Source organism: Hemitrygon akajei, chromosome 14 (assembly GCF_048418815.1).
Source record: "Hemitrygon akajei chromosome 14, sHemAka1.3, whole genome shotgun sequence".
Taxonomy (NCBI): Eukaryota; Metazoa; Chordata; class Chondrichthyes; order Myliobatiformes; family Dasyatidae; genus Hemitrygon; species Hemitrygon akajei.
The window spans coordinates 80027956-80049978 of NC_133137.1; the positions used below are offsets into that span (position 1 = coordinate 80027956).

Below are 22023 nucleotides of genomic sequence, written 5' to 3' on the forward strand. Positions count from 1 at the left end.
GAGCTGTGGACACCTGGATTGGATTACTGGGGAAGTAGTGGAATCAGGCACTCGAGAGGAGTTTAAGAGGCTTTTGGGGAGACAACAATATGAAGGGACTGAACAGTAGAATATCCATTAGTGTAACGCTATTACAGCGCCAGTGATCTGCGTTAAATTCCTGCTGCTGTATATAAGGAGTTTACACGTTCTCCCTCTGACTATATGGATTTCCTCCAGGTGCTCCAATTTCCTCCCACAGTCCAAAGGTGTATGGGTTAAGGTTAGCAAGTTGTGGGTGTGCTATGTTGGTGCTGGAACGGTGACACTTGCGGGCTGCCCCCGGCACATATGTGGACTATGCTGGTCATTGATGCAAATACCTAATCAGCCAATCACGTGGCAGCAACTCAATGCATAAAAGCACGCAGACATGGTCAAGAGGTTCAGTTGTTGTTCAGACCAAGCAATGGAATGAGGAACTAATGTGATCTAAGTGACTTTGACGGTGGAATGATTGTTGTTGCCAGATGGGGTGGTTTGAGTATCGCAGAAACTGTTGATCTCCTGGGATTTTCATGCACAACAGTCTCTAGAGCTTACAGAGAATGGTGCGAAAAACAAAAAACATCCAGTCAGCAGCGGTCCTGTGGGGGAAAGCATCTTGTTAATGAGAGAGGTCAGAGGAGAATGGCCAGAGTATTTCAAGTTGACAGGAAGGCGACAGTAACTCAAGTAAGTATGTGCTACAACAGTGGTGTGCAGAAGAGCATCTCTGAACACACATGTCAAACTTTGAAGTGGATGTGCTACAGCAGCAGAAGACCATGAGCATAGACTCAGTGGCCACTTTATTAGATACAGGAGCAGAATAGTTAGTATAAATTGGAAAGGCAACAGTGTGGGCCAAATAACTGGTGCTGTACTGTTCTATGCTTTATGTACCCAGGTTAAAATTTTAACAAGGTCCAAACACTTCCAAAGCATACACAAGATCAACTACAAGAATCAGTCAACATCTGCTGCTGCTTCTGAATTACAGCATCTGCTTTTAAAACTCGGACTCACTGAGAGTGTGTGCACGATGATCTGTTCCGGGGAGGAGGGTGAGGCCAGTGTGGCGGCAGGACTCGCTAGGGTTATTGGAAGGCCTTGGCTTGAGCTGGTCTGGATCAGGTACGTTCCTGGTGTTCCTGTGGGCTGCAGCCGGAACGACTAGACAACATGTAAATGAGAAGAAGTTAGCTTCCACACGTACAAAAAGAAAGTGATTTGAATAGCTATCTATTTATCCAGAAATTAGAGCACTGTATCAGGCTGTCTGCTCCAACTAGTGAGGCGGTCAGAAATGCAGGAGGCTGGAGGACTTAGCCAGTTCCTTCGTGGGTACAGTTCTCCACACCACTGAGGGCAGCTACATGAGGCACTGTCTCAGGATGCTGACACCCCTCACTAGGAACCCCCACCACTCAGGCCATTCTCTCTTCCCAATGCTGCCATCAGGACCCTGAAGACCCACACCTCAAGATTCAACAACAGCTTCTTCTGCACTGCCAGCAGGTTCCTGGACACACCTCAAACACCCTAACACCAAGGCAACCACATTTCATCAGTCCTTAACCCACGAACACCCCAACATTACCTCCGACTGTATTCCATCAGGAGCCTGAAACACCCTAACACTACCTCTGACTATTTCTTCAGCGTCCTTTAACACCGACACTACCTCTGACTGTATTTCATCAGGGTCCTGAAACACACCCTAACAGTGCCTCTCACCATATTTCCCTCAACTTGTACTAATGTTTATTTTGATGTGTAAGATATATATAGTTAATCCAGGATTATTAACTTTATTTACGTGCTGCTTTTTTATGACATGCCAAGACGTGCAACGCAGTGATGCCGCTGTAAAGCGTATGGATTTATAGTGTCATCGATTGGGCGATCTGGGCACTGTCTCTAAGCAGTTTTACAGTCTCCCCAGGACTACGTAGGTTTCCTCCGGGTTCTTTGGCTTCCTTCCACATTCCAAAGATGTATGGGTTAGGGTTAGTAAGGTATGGGCAAACTATGTTGGCGTCACTTGGTGGGCTGCTCCCCATTACATCCTTGGATTGTGTTGGTTGCTGATGCAAATGATGCATTTCAATATATTTCAATGTTTCAAAGCACATGTGACAAACAAAGCTGATCTTTATATTTCATTTACCACATATGTATGCCCATGGCAACTAACTCAAACTTGATCTCCAATTCTGGCACAAAGTTTAATCGTTGCCCTTAGATACCTGCATCCCAACCTCTGGAACTCCCCTCTTAAACCTCTCCTTTTTCTCTCCTTTGTGCTCAAGTCCCTATTCCCATATGGAATCTTGTAGTTGATGTGGGAAGTGCATTGGTGTGTGTGTGTGTTGGAATATGTATTATAAAACCAAAAGACATAGAAGCAGAATTAGGACATTCAGGCCATCGAGTCTGCTCTGCCATTCCATCATAGCTGATTTATTATCCCTCTCAACCCCATTATCCTGTGTTCTCCCTGTGACCACTGACACCCTGACCCATCAAGAATCTATGAACCTCCACCCATTACCTTGGTCTCCACAGCTGACTGTGGCAATGAATTCCCCAGATTCATCCCCCCCTGCCTAAAGAAATTCCGCCCCATCTCTGTTCTAAATGGTCGTGCCTCTATTTTGAGGCTGTGTCCTCTGGTCCGAGACCTCCCCCAGTATAGGAACATCTTCTCCACATCCACTCTAAGCCTTTCAGTATTTGATAGGTTTCAATGAAATCTTGCCTCATTCTTCTGAATTGCAGTGAGTACAGGCCTAGGGCCATCAAATGTTCCTCATATGTTAACCCTTTCACTCCAGGGATCATTCTCCAGTGGTAGCACACCCTTCCTTAGACGATGGGACCCAGAACTGCTCACAATACTACAGTGCATTATGACCAATGCCTTATAAAGCCTCAGCGTTACATCCTTGCTTTTATACTCTAGTCCTTTCAGTTTTCAGGAGGTAACTGAGTACTGATTCCTCCTCCACAAGAGAGGATTCTCTAATCACTCTTCCTTTTTCACCTGCTGCTTCCCTACATCCTCTACGCCAGGGGTTCCCGTTAACGGTAGGGGTTGATGGCATAAAAAAGGTTGGGAACCCCTGCTCTACACTGTTCTTTCCACAATGAGGAACAACTCTGCAGATTGGCAACATGGTTCAAGACCTCACCCATTTGTCAGTGAACATCAGCAGGTTATTTTTCCTGTGTGGGGATCGGAGCTGAACTTAATTGACCCTTTGTCCAACACTCACAGCAGACGCATTTTCAGCCAGGACAGCAGGATTTCTGTACATGTGGGAACAACATTCTGTCTGATGTTCTCTGCTCTTACAAGGGCTGAACCTCAGTTAACATCAGCTACATTCCTGTCACAGCATGGATCTTATTGCATTCACTTAACTTGCTATTAGTTTGGAAATCCTAGCAATTTCATTACTTTGTTAATGGTCTCCTGTGAAATCAGTCTCATCTGCAGGGTTCATTATGCTGAATGGTTTGAGAAGAACACAGAATTCATAGTAACAAGGCAGAGGCAATTCCAAATGAATTGTTATACTCACTGGGAGGAATTCGAACCTCTGCAGGGTTCCAGCGTTCAGTGTGATTGTTTCACAGTCTACATTAGTGCCGCAGGAATCGCCTGTTGCTGCAGAAACATTATGGTTATAAACCAATCATATTCTTGTCATGTTTGTTCAGTAAGGTTGGGTTCAAGGTAATGTTACAGCTCTATAGAACCCTGGTTAGACTACACTGTTCACTTCTGGCTGCCTCATTCAGGAAGGATAGGGCAGCTTTCGAGAGGGCAGAGGAGATTTACCAGGATACTGGCTGGATTAGAGAGCACTTATGAGGAAAGGTTGAACAAGCTAGGGCTTTTCTCTTTGGAGTGGAGGAGGATGAGAGGTGTACAAGATGATAAGATGCATAGATTGCGTGGGCAGCCAGAGACTTTTTCCCAGGGTGGAAATGGTTAATGTGAGGGAACATAATTTTAAGATGATTGGAGGAAAGTATGGGGGGGAAGGTAAGAATTTTTACAGAGTGGTGAGTGTGCGGAACACATTGCCAAGGATAGTGGTAGAGGCAGATACATTAGGGTATCTAAAAAATTCTTAGATAGGCATACAGGTGATAGAAAAACAGAGGGTTATGATGTAGGGAAGGGTAAGATTGATCTGACAGTAGGTTAAAGAGTTGGCATCATGGACCTATGGGCCTGTACTGTTGTATGTATATTTGTGACATGTAACATTTAAAAAAACACAAAACTTAGCTAGACTACTTATTCCCAGCATCTGGTCCACGTCCTCTTCTCGATGCTACCATCATGCAGGAAGCACAGGAGCCCAAAGACCCAAACCTCAAGGTTCAACAACAGCTTCTTCCCCACTGCCATGGGGTTCTTGAACTGGGGTGAAAAGGCCTAACACCACCTCAGACTGCATCTTCTGTTCTCTCAATTTTCACTGGTATTATTTTGTGTATTTTGTTGTTTATTTTGCATGTGCAAGTTCAATATAATTTGTTAATCTATGTTTGTCCTTGCAATGTATTGTCGCTGCTGTGTAAATCTAGTTTTCATGGTGAGTTGGATGTTACGCGTTTGACTGTACGCTTCCTGGTAGATGTGATAGATAAACCTGAACACCCTGCGTACATTCGCCTGTGACGGTGAGTGACATTGATCTGACTGGACTGAGAGTTACTAATTGGATCCTTGAGCTAAATATTGATTGCCACATCGTGCCTTTAGTGCACCGGACGACACATTCAGTGACTGACAGAAGCAGCACGCGAACGCATCCGCTGGGCTCCACGTACCGACGTGAGTGATCTGCACAGGGATTTGTAGGGCTGTCACGGGGCTGTTCGGGACACTGCTGCTCTCCTCCATCTGAGCCAACCGTACGCGTAGCTGCTGGACGGAGGCTGGATTCGAACTGCGTGAACTCGACCCGGTTTGACCCTCGGGGAGCTGGTGCACCGGTAGGTGCGGCTGCTTCAGGGTCTCCACCAGCTGCCGCAGGCTCTCGACCAGCTCTGCGGAGGCAGAAAGATAGCTATCATTGTTGGAACTGCGGGTGACACTTTCACCAAGCAAAAACGTGGCCACAAATTAATGTCAGTATCAGCAAAACCATCAATGCATTGATAAAATTTACTAGTATTTCAAATATCAAACCTGGATGTTTGGAAAAGGAACTAAACTAGCAAAAGATAATTAAGTACCTGTATTTCTGTAAATCAGGAGATAATTTTGAATTGTGGGCACTCTAGCAATGTAGGAAATACAGAGGTCAACTTGTGCACAGCAAGATTCCACAGACAGCTGTGTGGTAACAACTAACTTGTTTCCTTCAGATCAAGCAAGTTATTGACTCGAAACATTGCCTGTTTCTTTACATCACCATCTGGAATGGAGGGGCCACTGCACAGGATCGGAAAAAGCTGCAGAAAGTATAACTCAGCCAGCTCCATCGTGGGCACTAGCCTCCCCAGTATCCAGGACATCTTCAAAAGGTGATGCCTCAAAAAGGCAGCACCCATCACGCAGGACATGACCTCTTCTCATTGCTACCATGAGGGAGGCGGTACAGGAGCCTGAAGGCACATCCTCTATGATGCAGGAACAGCTTCTCCCCTCCACCATCAGATTTCTGAATGGACATTGAACCCATGAACACTACCGCACTACTTTTTTTCTTTTTATAGTTTTTATTATTTATTACACTACTTCTGCCGCAAATCAACAAGTTTCACAACATATGCCAGTAATATTAAACCTGATTCAGATTCGGATTCGGCATGCTCTGCAGAGTATTTTTTGTTTCACCTGTTTTAAACGTTGAATGACACTAGCTCTGGAAACCTGTTTTGAACCAGGGCATGGGACTGTTTCCACTGAGTTTAGAGCAGGAGTTCCCAACCTTTTTTATGCCATGGACCCCCACCATTTACAGAGGGGTCCGTGGATCCCAGGTTGGGAACCCCTGGTTTAGATAGCCATCAAACCCAAGCACCTCGACAGCACAGCACCCCATAATACTGCAGAAACGTTGGCCTGGCCCCTAAAAGATTCTCCAGCGTTTGAGGGGCTGCCTAATAGAAGGAGATAAAATTATGAGAGGTATAGTTGGGGTGGATAGACTGGGGTTTTATTACAGGGTGGGAATGTTACATCCACAACTGTCTCAATGACCCGGAGAGCAAGCTGGCTGGAGACAGGGCTTTATCTTCGGCTCTTGTTCATGTCATCCACGCCAAACAGGTCAAAAGGTAGAGACTCCAGGTCCTCCAGGTTCAGGGGGTCAGCTCAGGGCTAATAACCCTGATTGGTCAAACAAAAATGAAGAATCCTACTTCTGAGAGGCCAAGGAGAGACAGAGATGGAGGAACTTCACTGCTGCCTTAAACTCCAGCAGTGTAACGGGCAGTCAGTATACTGTAAATACTAGAGGACATAAGAGATGCTGTTTGAAGCTCCTGCTGGTGGTGGGGTGTAGTAATTGAACGTGACAGCTAACTTCTTAACATTTAACATATAGTAGGATAGAAAACAGACAATGCTGGAGATACTTAAGGAGGTCAGGCAGCATCTGTGGTGGAAGTATCAAAGGTAACGATTTGGCCCTATCACCCTTCATCACAACATTCTGGTTTTATTTCAGGGCTGCAACACCACACAATGAGACCGCTCCCGAGGGAGACTGCACTCTGACAATGCCTGTACCTGCAAATGTCAGATCCTTGTGGTTCGTAACTTGCCGCTTGATTGTCCACCATTTGCTTCTCAGCCACTGCGGAGAGCGGACACTGCTCCAACCTTCGGCCATGACATCCCAATTTATCTCACTCTCATCTTCTGCGTTCAGTTCTGCAATTCTAAACCAAGTTATTAAATAAATACACTTGTCCATGAAGAGTCAGAAGGTCTGTAAGCCCAAATAATACTTGTTGGTCCAACTAAATAGGTCTTCACAATCTGGAAGCTAAAATGGTTAAAATCTTAATCCTCTCTCCCCTAGCCACCCACCTTCCCCCTCATCTGGTCTCACCTATCACCTGCCAGCTTGTCCTCCTCCCCTTTCCCCCACCTTGTTATTCTACCAGCAAACACCAATGCCCATTTCCCTGCCTGCCCAATGAAGTGGCTTGCTAACATTTTGTGATTCATTTCCCAAGGCACCTCGATCCCTCTGAACTTTGCTCATTCACAGCCTCGCCTCATTTCGATAATAATCTGTCTTTTGATTCCTCTTACTGGTGTGTGCAACACTACCCGTCTCCATCTAAAATAATTATTTTTGAACTACTTAATTCAAGAGCTATGTTCTATTTCACCTGTGGTAGGACACAGAAGTGTTAATCTGTTTATAAACTCAAAGTCACAAAACCTCACTAAAGTTTTCATTGTACAAACAAACTTCTTCAGAGTCTGGGGAACTTTAATTCTGGCTTAGATCTGTTTGAGCAACTTAATTAATCCAATGTACCCCACAATGAGAAGTTATGTCAAAAAATTACCTTTTATAAGGAAATGTGCCAATAATTCTCTGAATGATCTACACCAGCAACATTAGTTTCCACTTCAACCTTAACATTCTCCCACCCATTGTCAATCTCCCATTTGTATAATCTTTTCCAAACTGACAATCTTAGACTACAGGTAAGGGCAGCCTTCAACCTGATGGCATGAACATCGATTTCACTAACTTCCAGCAATTTCTCCCCCTTTCCCACTCTGGCTCCCGTCTCACCACTTCTCTTCTCCTCACCTGCCTATCACCTCCCTCTGGTGCCCCTCCTCCTTCCCTTTCTCCCATAGTCCACTCTCCTCCCTATCAGATTCCTTCTTCTTCAGCCCTTTACCTCTTCTACCTATCACCTCCCAGCTTCTTATTTAATACCCTCTCACCAGGTCTCACCTAATACCTGTCAGCTTGTACTCCTTCCCCTCTATCCACCACCTTCTTATTCTGGTTTCTGCCCCTTTACCAGTCCTGATAAACGGTCTCAGCCTGAAACTTTATTCCCCTCCACAGATGCTGCCTGACCTCTTGAATCCCTCCAGCATTTTACATGTGCTGTTCTAGATTTCCAGCATCTGCAGAATTGGTCTTGGGCTATATTATTAGTTTTTAATATTTTTTGTAACTGTGTTTTTCTGCTATCATAATCATTTGTGTTATATGGGCTGTGTTCTGTGTGTGACGGAGGAACACTGTTTCATTTGTCTGTATTCATGGGTATAGTTAAATGACAATCTTGAACTTGAAATTGACTTGAAGGTTATTTGCTGCTAAAAGGCATCACTTAAAGCTTACACGGTTAGGGTTAGCAACTTGTGGGCATGCTATGTTGGCGCTGGAAATGTGGTGACACTTGTGCGCTGCCCAGCACTATCCACGCTGAGTTGATTTGACGCAAACGACGCATTTCACTGTATGTTTCGATGTACGTGTGACAAATAAAGCTAATCTCTCTTTTTAAAAAGGCTGCAAGATTTATAATGCAGAAGGTCCTACTCAGTCACACTCACACACTGTCTCTGCTCAACTCCCAACAACCTCAGTCAGAGATGTACAGCAGGCCCTTCAGCCCATCTATACCTGTCCAACTGGCTTTTTTTGGTGTGTTTAATACCTGTCTCAACCACATCTTCTGACAGCTTGTTCCATATACAGACCACCCTCTGTGTTTAATAACATTGGCCCTTTAGAACATCGAACAGTATAGCACAGGAACAGGCCCTTAAATTAGTAATCAAATGACCAACTAAACTAATCACTTCTGCCTACACAATGGCCTCACACTCACGTGTCTATCTAAACGTCTCTTAAAAGCCCCCAAAATAATCTGCCTCTACCACCACCCCAGGCAGCGCGTTCCACACCCACCACTCTCTGTGTAAAACATGCACTTCGCATCTCTTTTGAAATTACCCCCTCACCTTAAATGCATGCCCTCTGGTATTAGACATTTCAACCCCGGGAAACAGATACTGCGTGTCTACTCTGTCTATGCCTCTCATAATCTTATAAACCTCTATCAGATCTCCTCTCAGCCTCTACTGCTCCAGAGAAAACAACTCAAGTTTGTCCAATTGCTCATTACAACACATAGCTTCTAATCCAGACAGCATCCTGGTAAAGTTCAAGTTCCTATAAAATCTCTCTCCTCTCAACTTAAACCTCTAGTTCTCAATTCCCAAACCCTGGGAAAGACGAACTACGCCTCTCCTGGATTTATAAACTTCTGTAAAATCACCCCTCACTCTCCTGGGCTCCAGTGAGTACAATCTGAGCCTCTCCAACCTCTCTGCTTCTATCCCATGGTGAAGATGACACAAGTTCAAACTGAGTATGGCTCAATTTGCAAAGAAAACATCGTGCCGACACTGGCAGCAGCGCAGTAGCCTAGCAGTTAGTGAAACACTAGTATCACACCAGTGGACCCAGTTCAATTCCGGCCACTGTAAGGAGTTTGTATGTTCTTTCCACGTCCATGTGGGTTTCCTCCATGTGCTCCAGTTTCTACCCACATTCCAAAGACATATTGGTTGGTAGGTTAATTGGTCACGCTGGTGTAATTGGGCGGCAAGGGCTTATTGGGCTGGGAGGGCTTGCTGCTGCGCTTGAGTTAAATGGTCCTTTATGCTCAGACCTGCTACATGGAAGTGGTGTACCTCAGGATTAGGTTCATTTCGTCATCTTTGCTCCATTCCGTCCCTCCGCTCTGCTTCCAGTTGAGGTAATTGAGCCACTTGGAGCGACACTGCTTCTCCGAGCGGGTCCCCACTCGCTCCGCCACTGCTGCCCAAGATACTCCCTGTGTGACAATGTCGCCAGGGTCAGTGGCTGTTAACTCGTGCACCACCTCGGCCAGTCTCTTCTCTTCCTCCACCGTCCACTTACCTGCAAAAGCAGATGTGAGAAAACATTGCTACGGCCAGGGTTCATGAAATATTATCTGGCAAAATTGCTTCATTTACCAACAGGAAGCAAAAATAGATAAAGAAACATCTCCAGAATGTGTTCAGGGTGGTCTTTAGAAACAACGTAAATGTAATCAATACCGATTAGGGTTAGGCGCCACTTGCCCTGCACAATACCCGCTGATTTGATTTGATGCAGTTACTGTACGTTTCGATATACATGTGACAAATAAAGCTGATCTTCAATTTTGCGAACAGGTCTAGAAAATGCTGTTAGCTTTAAGCGCCCAGACAAGCTACAGAACTTCACCTTTTGTACTGGCACTTCATTTAATTTGTGTCTGCTAATCCATTTTTTTCTTCCTGATCACTTTTACTCATGTAGAAAATAAATCTTTAAACATTCAGTTTAATCAAATGCTTATAAAACTGTCATCATGCTAGACTGAAAGGTCTTCCCATTATAATTTCGAAATAATTCCCTGAAAACTTTAAAACAGAAGAGTTTTTAAAAACAGAAGAATCTGTGTCAAGTGAGATCATGATTATTTTGCACAAAATGCCAATTAAGCAGTAAGATGACTTGTTCAAGAACAAAATGTTCCACACTGTCACTCAAACACATCACTTTCTTAACGAACAGGTGTTGCAAGAGAGGCTACAGTGGAAAAAAGGCCTCATTCAAGGAGAAGAAAAAGGAGCTTGAAAGCCTAAAAAACCAGACTCACGAATGGCTTCTTGTCCAGTGCTGCGAGACTCCTGAACTGGTCACACCTCTCATATGCCGTTCCCGGTGCTGCCATGTTCTCTGACTCTTACCCTCTCATATGCCCTTCCCGGTGCTGCCAGATTCTCTGACTCTTACCCTCTCATATGCCCTTCCCGGTGCTGCCAGATTCTTGATCTCTTACCCTCTCATATGCCGTTCCCGGTGCTGCCAGATTCTCTGACTCTTACCCTCTCATATGCCCTTCCCGGTGCTGCCAGATTCTCTGACTCTTACCCTCTCATATGCCCTTCCCGGTGCTGCCAGATTCTCTGACTCTTACCCTCTCATATGCCCTTCCCGGTGCTGCCAGATTCTCTGACTCTTACCCTCTCATATGCCCTTCCCGGTGCTGCCATGTTCTCTGACTCCTACCTTTTCACCCGCCCTTCTTGGTATTGCCACGTTCTCGGACTCTTACCTCCGCCTCTTCCATTACTGTCAATTCAGAATTTCCCTTTGCATTATTGTACGTTACATTACTCTGTGGTTTTCATATTTGCTGTATTTCCAACATAGTCAGTACAGGCCCTTCGGCCCATGATGTTGTGCCGAACTTTTAACTTTCTCCAAGATCAATCCCTCCCTCCCCTCCCACATAGTCCTTCATTATTCTATTGTCCATTTATCCATCTAAGAGTTTCCTAAATGTCCCTAATGTATCTGCCTCTACCACAGGCCCTAGCAGTGCATCCCACACACCCACCACTTATCATATAAAAAAAATCTCTGACATCCACCCTGTACTTTCCTCTGATCACCTTAAAGCTATGGCTGCTTCATACTAACCATTTCCACCCTGGGAATAATTCTCTGGTTATCCACTCGATCTGTGCCTCTTATTATCTTATACACCTCCATCAAGTCACCTCTCATCCTCCTTCACTCCAAAGAGAAAAGCCCTAGCTCATGAACCTTTCCTCAGAAGACAGCATCGATCATTTCCGTGTGCACAGTTTACTCGGCAGCCTCATACAAACATTTCATTACACTCTGATGTATGTGACAAACTCATCTGATCTAAGGACAAGCATTGAAAGATTTCATTTTCATATTCTAGTGTGCTTTTCTCTTTACACGTAATTGCTCAGAGCAGGAACTATCAAGGCACTCACCAAGTGGCTAACGTGTAAGCCCTTTCATTCTGTTCCACAGCGCGTCTCCCGCACCAGACTGCTACCTGGTAGTGACAGTAGGTTGGTGCGCAAGGACCATTTCTTCTGGAGATCATTCCAACACCAAAACAAGGGCACCCTTGTATTTACAGGGGGTTTATATGGGCACGGTACAATCACCAGAACAGAATCATTCCAGTTCCATGAACCTCCCCCACGGTTTTCATGCAACACATTGCAACATGTAATTTCTCATCCGTAGGTTGTGTTACATCAGAGCAGAATCCTACTGAGGACTTTGACCTTGTAAACTCAGATTCCCTCCCTTCATGAGTAAATATTCCTGCTACCCGTTTTGAAAGGGAAAGAAGTAAATAAAGATAAAATGAAAGACTCCCCAGGCCATGAGATGACTGAACTCCCTGCCACCACACAGGTCTCATCACATATTAAGCATCTGTAGTGTTATACTGTTTTCTTTTTAACTTGTGTCGTAAATGCACCTTATGCTAAATGTCTGGAATATATTTTATTATTTTAAAAATTATTTTCAGTAATATCACTTTGTGTTGTGTGTGAGTATTCAGAGCCAATATAAGGTAGTCACCCCTCCCCCACCCCCCACCTAGAAGTTTTCATGTTTTATAACATTGAATCATAGTGGATTTAATTTGGCTTTTTTTTTTGACACTGCTTAAAACGATTCTTTTGTGTCAAAGTGAAAGCAGATCTCTACAAAGTGATCTAAGTTAATTATAAATATAAAATACTGAATAATTGATTGCATAAGTATTCACCCCCTTTAATGTGACACACCAAATCATCACAGGTTCAGCCAATTTGTTTTAGAAATTAAATCATTAACTTCTAAACCTAACTGGTTAAATGGAGATCACCATGTGCAGTCAAGGTGTTTCAAATGACTAGTAAAAATACACCTGTGTCTGGAAGGTCCAACTGTCAGTATCCTGGCAAAAACTACACCATGAAGACAAAAGAACACATTAAGCAACTCCAAAAAAAATGGTAATGAATAGCACAAGTCAGGAGGTGGATACAAGAAAGTTTCCAAGTCACTGGACAGTTAAGTCAATCATCAAGAGGTGGAAAGAATATGGTACAGCTGTAATTCTGCCTAAAGTAGACTGTCCTCAAAAACAGAGTGACTGTGCAAGAAGGGGACTAGTAAGGGAGACCACTAAGAGACCAATGACAACTCTGGAGGAGTTACAAGCTTCAGTGGCTGAGATGGGAGAGACTGTGCAAACAACAACTGTTGCCCGGGTGCTACACAGCTTTATGCAAGAGCGGCAAAGAGAAAGCCAGTGTTGAAAGAAACCTTACATGAAATCTCACCTAGAGTTTGCCAGAGGGCATGTGGGAGACTCTGAAGCCAGCTGGAAGAAGGTTCTATGGTCTGATGAAACCAAAATTGAGCTTTTTGGCAACCAGGCTAAACACCGCACATCATCCCTACAGTGAAGCATGGTGGTGGCTGCATCATGCTGTGGGAATGCTTCACTGCAGCAGGCCCTGGAAGCTTGTGAAGGTAAAATGAATGCAGCAAAACACAGGGAAATCCTGGAGGAAAACCTGATGCAGTCTGCAAGAGAACTGACTTGGGAGAGGATTTGTTTTCCAGCAAGACAATGACACCAAGCATAAAGCCAAAGCTACACAGGAATGACTTAAAAGCAACAGAGTTATTATCTTGGAGATGCCAAGTTAGAGTCTAGACCTCAATCAAACTGAGAATGTGTGGCTGGACTTGAAAAGGGCTGTTCACTCACAACCCCCAAGCAATCTGACACAACTTGAGCAGAATTGTAAAGAAGAATGGGGAAAAATTGCAGTGTCCAGATGTGCAAAGCCGATAGAGACTCAGACGGAAGGCTGTAATTGCTGCCAAAGGGTGCATCTACTAAATACTGACTTGAAGGGGATGAGTACTTATGCAATCAATTATTTTATGTTTTGTATTTGTAATTAATTTAGATTACTTTGTAGAGATCTGATTTCCCTTTGACACAAAGGCATCTTTTCTATCGATCGATGTCAAAAGAAGCCTAATTAAATCTACTGTGATTCAATGTTGTATGACAATAAAACATGAAGACTTCCACGGCTGGGGGGTGTGGGGTGAATACCTTTTATAGGCATTGTATTGAGCATTTTGATCCCGAGGCACACTGTTTTGTTTGGCGATATACATAAATATGGTTGAATGACAATAAACTAGAACTGAAACTTCAATGTGAGTGATGTGATAATGGCCAAGAACACAAGGTTATCATGGCTCCAGACCAGGGGTTCCCAGCCTGGGGTCCATGGACCCCTCATTTAATGGTAAGGGCTCATAGCATAAAAAAGGTTGGGAATCCCTGCTCTTTTAGATTGTATGCACCAAATCAAGGAAATAACATGCTATGTAAAGTTTGCAAATATTAGGAACTTGAGCAGCTGAGGTAATGGGAAATGGCCCAACACATATTCATTCATCTGCTTAGACAGAATTATTATTATTAATTATGTGGCTTAAATGTTGGGTGGCAGGGTGGAGATTCACCTCTACCAAAGGAAGTGTAAGACTCTCCTTCCCTCCACTAGCCTGCAGGTCACCCTAGGGCAAGGTGTAGCACCTGCTTAGCCCCTCCACCCCCGATCAGGGACATGTGAAGCCACAGGAGCATTTGGTGGATGGTTGTATGAGCAGCTGGTGCATATCACAAGTCCTGGTGGTGTGACCAGTGGTGTCAGGCAGACAACCTCTGAAGACTATCGATAATGGCTGGGGTCACCCATCTTGTAAAGACACTGCCCAAAAGGCGGCAATGGCAAACCACTTCTGTAGAAAAATTTGCCAAGAGGAATCGTGGCTGTGGAAAGACCATGATCGCTATTACCATATGACTCTGCACACAATGATGATGAAGCCCAAAATGTCCAGGCTTGGTTTGCAGGCTGTTATGAGGAGAGAACAGTGGGGCAGATGTCAGTGAGGAATTACCATGGAAACGAGAAGTGTGAGGATGTCTGGTTTAACTCTCAGCTCCATGGTATAGTGCAGGTGTTGTGCGTTTTTGGCTCTATCTATCAGCTTGTCGTCAAAGGTGCCTTTGGAAGCAGTAAGTATACCAGGAGGCTGTGATCTTTCAACACCAGTCATTGGCAACCACGCACAAAGCAGTGGAGGAAATCAGCATTTAATTTTCCACTAGAGCAGAATTATGCCATTCAGCCCATCGAGTCTGCTCCCCAAGGATGATTTATTATTCCTCTCAGCCCCATTTTCCTGCCTTTTGCCTGTAACCTTTGATGCCCTGATTAATCAAGAACATATTAACCCCTGCTTTAAATATACCCTATGACATGGTCTCCACAGCTGTCTGTGACAATGCATTCCACACATTCACTGCCCTCTGACTAAAGAAATGTTTCTTCATCGCTGTTCTAAGTGGATGTTCTCAATTCTGAGGATGTGCCCTCTGGTCCTAGACCCTCACCCCCCACCCCCCACTATAGGAAACATCCCCTCCATAACACTCTATCCAGACACCTTGCAATATTCAATAGGTTTTGATGAGATTCGCACCCCCCCCATTCTTCTAAACTCCAGTGAGTACAGGCCCAGAGTCATCAATCGCTCCTCAACACTAACCCTTTCATTCCTGGGATTATTCTTGTGAACTTCATCTGGACCCTCTCCAATGCCAGCACATCTTTTCTTAGACAAGGGATCCTAAACTACCCACAATACTCCGGGTGATGCCTGACCAATGCGTTATAAAGCTTCAGCATCACAACCTTGCTTTTATATTCTAGTCCTTTCGAAATGAATGTGAACATTGCATTTGTCACTCAACCATACACATGAATACTGCCAAATGAAACAGTATTCCTCTGGCGCCAAGGTGCAAGTCACACAACAGTATGCAGCACATATAATTTTGATAGCAGACAAACATAGAGTTACAAAAATGATACACAGCCCGAGTCCCTGACTGTTCCGGCCTGTAGGTTGATGGTGCACGCATGTTGTCCCAGAGCCATGTTTCTGTAACAACAAGCCTGTAGCAGTTCCTCATCTCACAGCACCTGTGGAGGGAAGTAGCTAGTCTATGTTTCAGGTTGAGACCCTTTATCTAGTCTAGGAGAAGGATCTTGACCTGTAATGTCGCCTGTCCATTTCTCCCCATAGATGCTGCCTGACCTGCTGAGTTTCTCCAGCATTTTGTTTGTGATGCTTTGGATTTCCAGTTCCTGCAGACTTCCCGTGTTTATGGTGTGAAATTTGTTGTTTTGGAGCAGCATAGAAACATAGAAAACTTACAGCACAATACAGGCCCTTCGGCCCACAAAGTTGTGCCAAACGTCTCCCTACCTTAAAAATTACTAGGGCACCCATAGCCCTCTATTTTTCTAAGCTCCATATACCTATCCAAAAGTCTCTTAAAAGACCCTATCGTAATCCACCTCCACCACCATTGCAAGACATTTTAAAAAATCTGTAAATTACAAAAATAAAAAGAGAAACTAAAAGAATAATGAGGTAATATTGGTGGACCATTCAGGAATCTGATGATGGAGAGGATGGTAAGGGTCACGTATTGTCCTCATGCATGCTTTAAGCTTTTAAAAAGTGGGTGTGGGGTTAGGTGCCTGAAGAAACCAGAAATCTATCTTGCCGTGTTCAGCAGAATTTAAATTAACATAAAATATACGGCAGACTGGTAATGCAAAAGCAAAGACAAAAACCTTATGCTTTAGTAAAGTTGCACTTGCAAAGTAACTTTACCAGTGTTACACGTGTCTTTCATTAATCTGCATCGGTCTTTCACAGAGGAAGCACTCCTTCCCAGAGCTGCCCCAATCGTTGCCCAGTCATTCCCATGCCTGGATCGCAACCTAAATGTACAGCAAAGAACATTCTCAATATATCCATTCTCCATGTATATTTGTTTGGCCAGATTACATTACATAACTATAAAACCCTTTAACAAATTGATTATTTCAGTACCATCTTGTGAGAACTATAATACAAACGAGGACGTGATTTAGTGAGATTGACTATTAATATTTTAAACTGCAAGTGTTTTAAAACACTTTAAACTTTTCTATTTGGTGTGAAGAATCTAGGTGTTGAGTTGAAATTAAATTTTACAATTAGTGCTCTTTGTGTGTAAAGAGTACACCAATTTGTTGTGCGATAGGGAGAATGGATTCTCCTCAGGTAACAAAAACATGGATATTGTCAAGGACCTCTCCTACCTACTGAGTACATTATTCCAATAAACATAAGCATTTCTAAAATAAAACACAGAACTGTACAACACAACAAAAGGCACTTCAGCCCAAAATGTTGAGCCAAACCAATTAAATTAGTAATCAATTGTCCAACTCAATTAATCCCTTCTGCCTACACAATGTACATATCCTCATTTTTCTGCTCAGTGAAGACCCAAGATGTGTGGACTCCAGGCATCACAAACATCTTCACTCAGAGGATGGTGTGAGTGTGGAACGAGTTGCCAGTGGAAATGGTGAATGTAGGTTCAATCGTAATGCTTGAAGAGAAGTTTGGATAAGTACAAGCATGGGAGGGGCATGAAGAACCATGGTCCGGATACAGATAGATGGGACGAGGCAGGTCTGGGTCAGCACAGACTAGATGGGCTGAAGAACCTGTTTCTGTGCTGCAGTGCTCTATGACTTTGACCAGTGGCCAATCTGGACACTGGAAGTTTTGAGAGGAGGGGACTTCAATCAGGTCCACTGCCCGAGTACAAAAGGCAGCCGCGGATCGCTACAGTGAAAAAGAGCTTTGACCAGCAGACAGTCGGCGTTTGGGACTGATTAGCAAGAGCAAACTTAAGGAAGGCAGGGGCAAGCGTAGCGGCCGTTGTCTGAGTGGACAGAGTCAGAGTGATGACCTTGAAGCTTTAGTTCTTCAAAGCTTCAGCGATGAGAAGCTTCAGAAGAAGCAAACTGAAAGAAAGCTTGAGTTTTTTTTTACTTCCTTTCTTTGTGTCTGGCCAGCTAGGTTAGTGGACATAGCTGAATGCTCCTCTTGCGGGATGTGGGAAGGCAGGGAGACCTCCAGTGTCCCTGACAACTACACATGCAAGAAGTGCATCCATCTGCAGCTTCTAACAATCCCTGTTAAGGAATTAGAATTGGAAATGGACGAACTCTGAGGCTACATCCACACTAGACCGGATAATTTTGAAAACGCCGGTTTCGCGTAAAAACGATAGGCGTCCACACTGTGTGTTTTTAAAAATATCTCTATCCACACTGAAATGTTGATTTCGGTGAATCTCCTCCTCCTGTGCATGCGCAGGACACATCTACCGAAAACAAGCGACATGTTTCGTGTTGAATCTCGCCGTGAAAGTGCGCGTTTGTGTAGTTACAGACTAGAAAGACTTAAAACGACAGACAGCTGTTGGTTTTCATGCAGGAGAACTTAAAACTTAAAAAGAAACAAATACTGGAGCGTACGGAGGCAACCGACAGGGAATTCACGGACAGATTGACCCGGCTGACGACGAACATTGAAAAACTGACTAACTCTGTTGCATTAATAAAGAACCTTGTTAAGTGTATAAAACATGTCTGCATCAGTGTTATCTTGTATTTCCATACAATGTTACATTAGGCTGTTACACATCTATTGTCAGAGAAGTACTTGCATAAATAGGTAAACCACCTTCATACGAGCAAGGACAGAAAACAGGGCAAAGTGAGTACAGTATACTTATTTATTCAGTAAGTTATAGGTCAAAGTATTTGGTGAGTACATTTCTAACTCTTCTGGCTTCAGTCTTGTTGCCGTCTGTTCTGAAATTGTTAGGTTGCGTTCAAGAAAACAATGAAATAGCGCGTTGCCGTCTGACAGTGTTTTCAGAAGTCTCCGGTTACCCCGTCCACACTGATCTGCCCGAGCAGCATTTTCAAAAATACCCACCCTGGAAAGCGTTCCTGAAAAGCTCTGGTTTCGAGAGATGAAAACGCTGTTTTAGTGTGGACGGAAGGTAAAAACGAAGAGAAAAAGCTTCGGATATGGATTTATCTGGCGTAGTGTGGATGTAGACTGAGTCGTTTGGGAGGCTAAGGCGGTGATAAATAGGACATACAGAGAGGTCGTTACATGCAAGGTGCAGGACACAAGTGATTGGGTGACTGTCAGGAAGGGGAAAGAGCATAAGGAGCCAGTTCCGAGTACCCCTGTGACCATCCCTCAACAACAGATAGACCATTTTGGATACTGTTGGGAGGTGGGTGGAGAGCAGACGATCTAACAGAGGAATGTCACAGTGGTCAGGTCTCTGGCACTGAGTTTGGCTCCATGACTCAGAAGGGAAGGGAGGGAGAAGAGGCACACTGGGTTGATAGGGTATTCATTAGTTAGGGGAACTGACAGGATCCCATCTCGATCCCATCTCGATCCCATCTGTGGATGAGAACGAGATTCCCCGATGGTATGTTGCCTCCCGGGTGCAGAAGTCTGTGATATCTCAGATTGAGTCCTCGGCATTCTTAACTGAGAGGGTGAACAGCCAGAAGTCGTGGTCCATGTAGGTACCAATGACATGGGTAGTATGAGTGACGAGGTTCTGCATAGGGAGTTAGGTGCTAAGTTAAAGGGCAGGACTTCTAGGGTTGTGATCTCAGGATTGATACCCATGCCACGCGCCAGTGAGGACAGAACTAGGAAGATTACACAGTTTAATATATGGCTAAGGAGTTGGTGTAGGAGGGAAGGCATAAGATTTTTGGATCATTGGGATCTCTTCCAGGGAAGGTGGGACCTGTACAGAAGGGACGGATTGCACCTGAACCTGGCGAGAAGGTTTGTTAATGCTGCATGGGGAGGTTTAAACCAGAGTTGCAGGGGGATGGGAACCAGAGTGCCAGAACAGTTAGTGAAGAGGTTGTGAAGGCAGATGTTGGTAAGACTTCAGACAAAGTTAGGAATCAAAAGGTTGAGCATGGTGCAACTAGAGTCCTGAGCTGCATTTATTTTAATACAAGTGTCTTTGTAGGAAAGGTGGATGACAGTGCTGAAGATGAGGTAGCTGGTTTATAAACAGGGGCAATGTGTAGTGAGGAGAGGCTGCTGATGGGGCAAAATTGCAGTCAACAGGTTGAGTTGCAATGCAAGATGCAGACAAAATTGAATAGGGTGAATATAGGACTGAAGGGTTTGCATCTGAATGCTCACAGCATACGGAATAAGGCAGATGAACTTGTAGCATCGTTGCAAATTGGCAGGTACGATGTAGGCATCACTGAATCATGGCCAAAAGAAGATTGTAGCTGTGACCTTAACATCCAAGGATATACAGTGTATTGAAAGAACAGGCAAGAAGGCAGAGGGGGCAGCGTGGCTCTGTTGGTAAAAAAATAAAATCAAATCATTTGAAAGAGGTGACATAGGATTGGAACGTGTTGAATCATTGTGGATAGAGCTAAGGATCTACAAGGGTAAAAAGACCCTGATGGGAGTTGTATATAGATCCCCAAACAGTAGTAAGGATGTGGCCAACAAATTATAATGGGAGATAGAAAATGAATGCTATAAGGGCAATGTTACAATAGTCATGGGGGACTTCAGTATGCAGGTAGATTGGGAAAATCAGCTTGGTGGTGGATTCCAGGAGGGGGAGTTTCTAAGTATCTATGAGATGGATTTTTAGAGCAGCTTGTGGTTGACCAGCGGATCAGCTATTCTCGACTGGGTATTGTGCAATGAACCAGAATTGATTAGGGAGCTTAGGGTAAAAGAAGTCTTAGAGGCAAGTGATCATAATATGATCGAATTCACCCTGAAATATGAGAAGGAGAAGCTGAAGTCAGATGTATCAGTATTACAGTGGAGTAAAGGGAATTACAGAGGCATGAGAGAGGAGCTGGCCAGAACTGACCGGAAAAGAATGACGGCAGGGATGACGGCAGAGTGGCTGGAATTTCAGGAAGTAATTCAGAAAGCAGAAGATACAGGTATATACATCCCAAAGAGGAAGAAGTATTTTAAAGGAAAGATAACACAACTGTGGCTAACAAGAGAAGTCAAAGCCAACATAAAAGCCAAAAAGAGGGTATATAATAGAGCAAACAAAAGCGAGACGTTAGAGGATTGGGAAGATTTTAAAAACCAACAGAAGGGAACTAAAAAAGTCATTAAAAAGGTTAAGATGGAATACAGAAGTAAACCAGCCAATAATATTCAACAGATACTAAATGTTTCTTCTGATACAAAAAGTGTACAAGAGAGGTGAGAGCAGATATCGGACACTGGAAAATGATGTTGGAGAGGTTGTAATGGGAGACAACAAATTGGCAACAAACTAAATAAGTATTTTACATCAGTCTTCACTGAGGAAGACTTTAGCAGTATAGTGGAAGTTTCAGGTGTCAGGGGTCATGAAGTTTGTGAATTTACCATAATTAGAGAGAAAGTTCTTGGGAAACTGAAAGGTCTGAAGGTAGCTAAGTCACCTGGACCAGACGGTGTACACCCCAGGGTTCTGAAAGAGGTGGCTGAAGAGATTGTGGAGGCACTAGTAATGAACTTTTGATAATCACTAGATTCTGGAACGGTTTCAGAAAACTGGAAAATTGCAAATGTCACTCGACTCTTCAAGAGAGAGAGGCAGAAGATAGGAAACTGTAGGCCAGTTGATCTGTCTTCCGTGATTGGGAAGATGTTGGAATCAATTATTAAGGACGAGGTCTCAGGGTACTTGGAGGCACATGATAAAATAGGCCATAGTCAAAGCTTGCCTGACCAATCTGTTGGAATTCTTTGAAGAAATAACAAGCATGATGGACAAAAGAGAAACAGTTGATGTTGTGTACTTGTATTTTCAGGCCTTTAACAAGGTGTCACACATGAGGCTACTTAACAGGCTATGAGCCCATGGTATTACAGGAAAGATTCTAGCATGAATAAATTGGTGGCTGATTGGCAGGAGGCAAAGAATGGGAATAAAGGGAGCCTTTTCTGGTTGGCTGCCGGTGACAAATGGTGTTCCACAGAGGTCTGTGTTGGGATCAATTCTTTTTGCATTGATTTGGATGATGGAATAGATGGCTCTGTTGCACAGTTTGCAGACGATATGAAGATATGTGGAGGGGCAGGTAGTTTTGAGGAA

At 44.0% G+C, this 22023-nt stretch overlaps 1 protein-coding gene across 4 annotated transcripts in view; it reads right to left on the bottom strand.

Annotated features, from left to right (window-relative positions):
• The window catches only part of dmtf1 (cyclin D binding myb-like transcription factor 1), a 101068-nt gene that overhangs the window by 9424 nt on the left and 69621 nt on the right, over nucleotides 1–22023 (bottom strand). For all 4 annotated transcript variants that reach the window (XM_073066435.1, XM_073066437.1, XM_073066438.1 and 1 more), the window contains exons 9-14: nucleotides 16662–16771; nucleotides 9737–9965; nucleotides 6782–6933; nucleotides 4873–5091; nucleotides 3609–3694; nucleotides 1048–1194 (exon numbers count right to left, since the gene is read on the bottom strand). In XM_073066435.1, the coding sequence (XP_072922536.1) occupies nucleotides 1048–1194; nucleotides 3609–3694; nucleotides 4873–5091; nucleotides 6782–6933; nucleotides 9737–9965; nucleotides 16662–16771 (943 nt within the window). The remainder of the gene's footprint in view (nucleotides 1–1047; nucleotides 1195–3608; nucleotides 3695–4872; nucleotides 5092–6781; nucleotides 6934–9736; nucleotides 9966–16661; nucleotides 16772–22023) is intronic.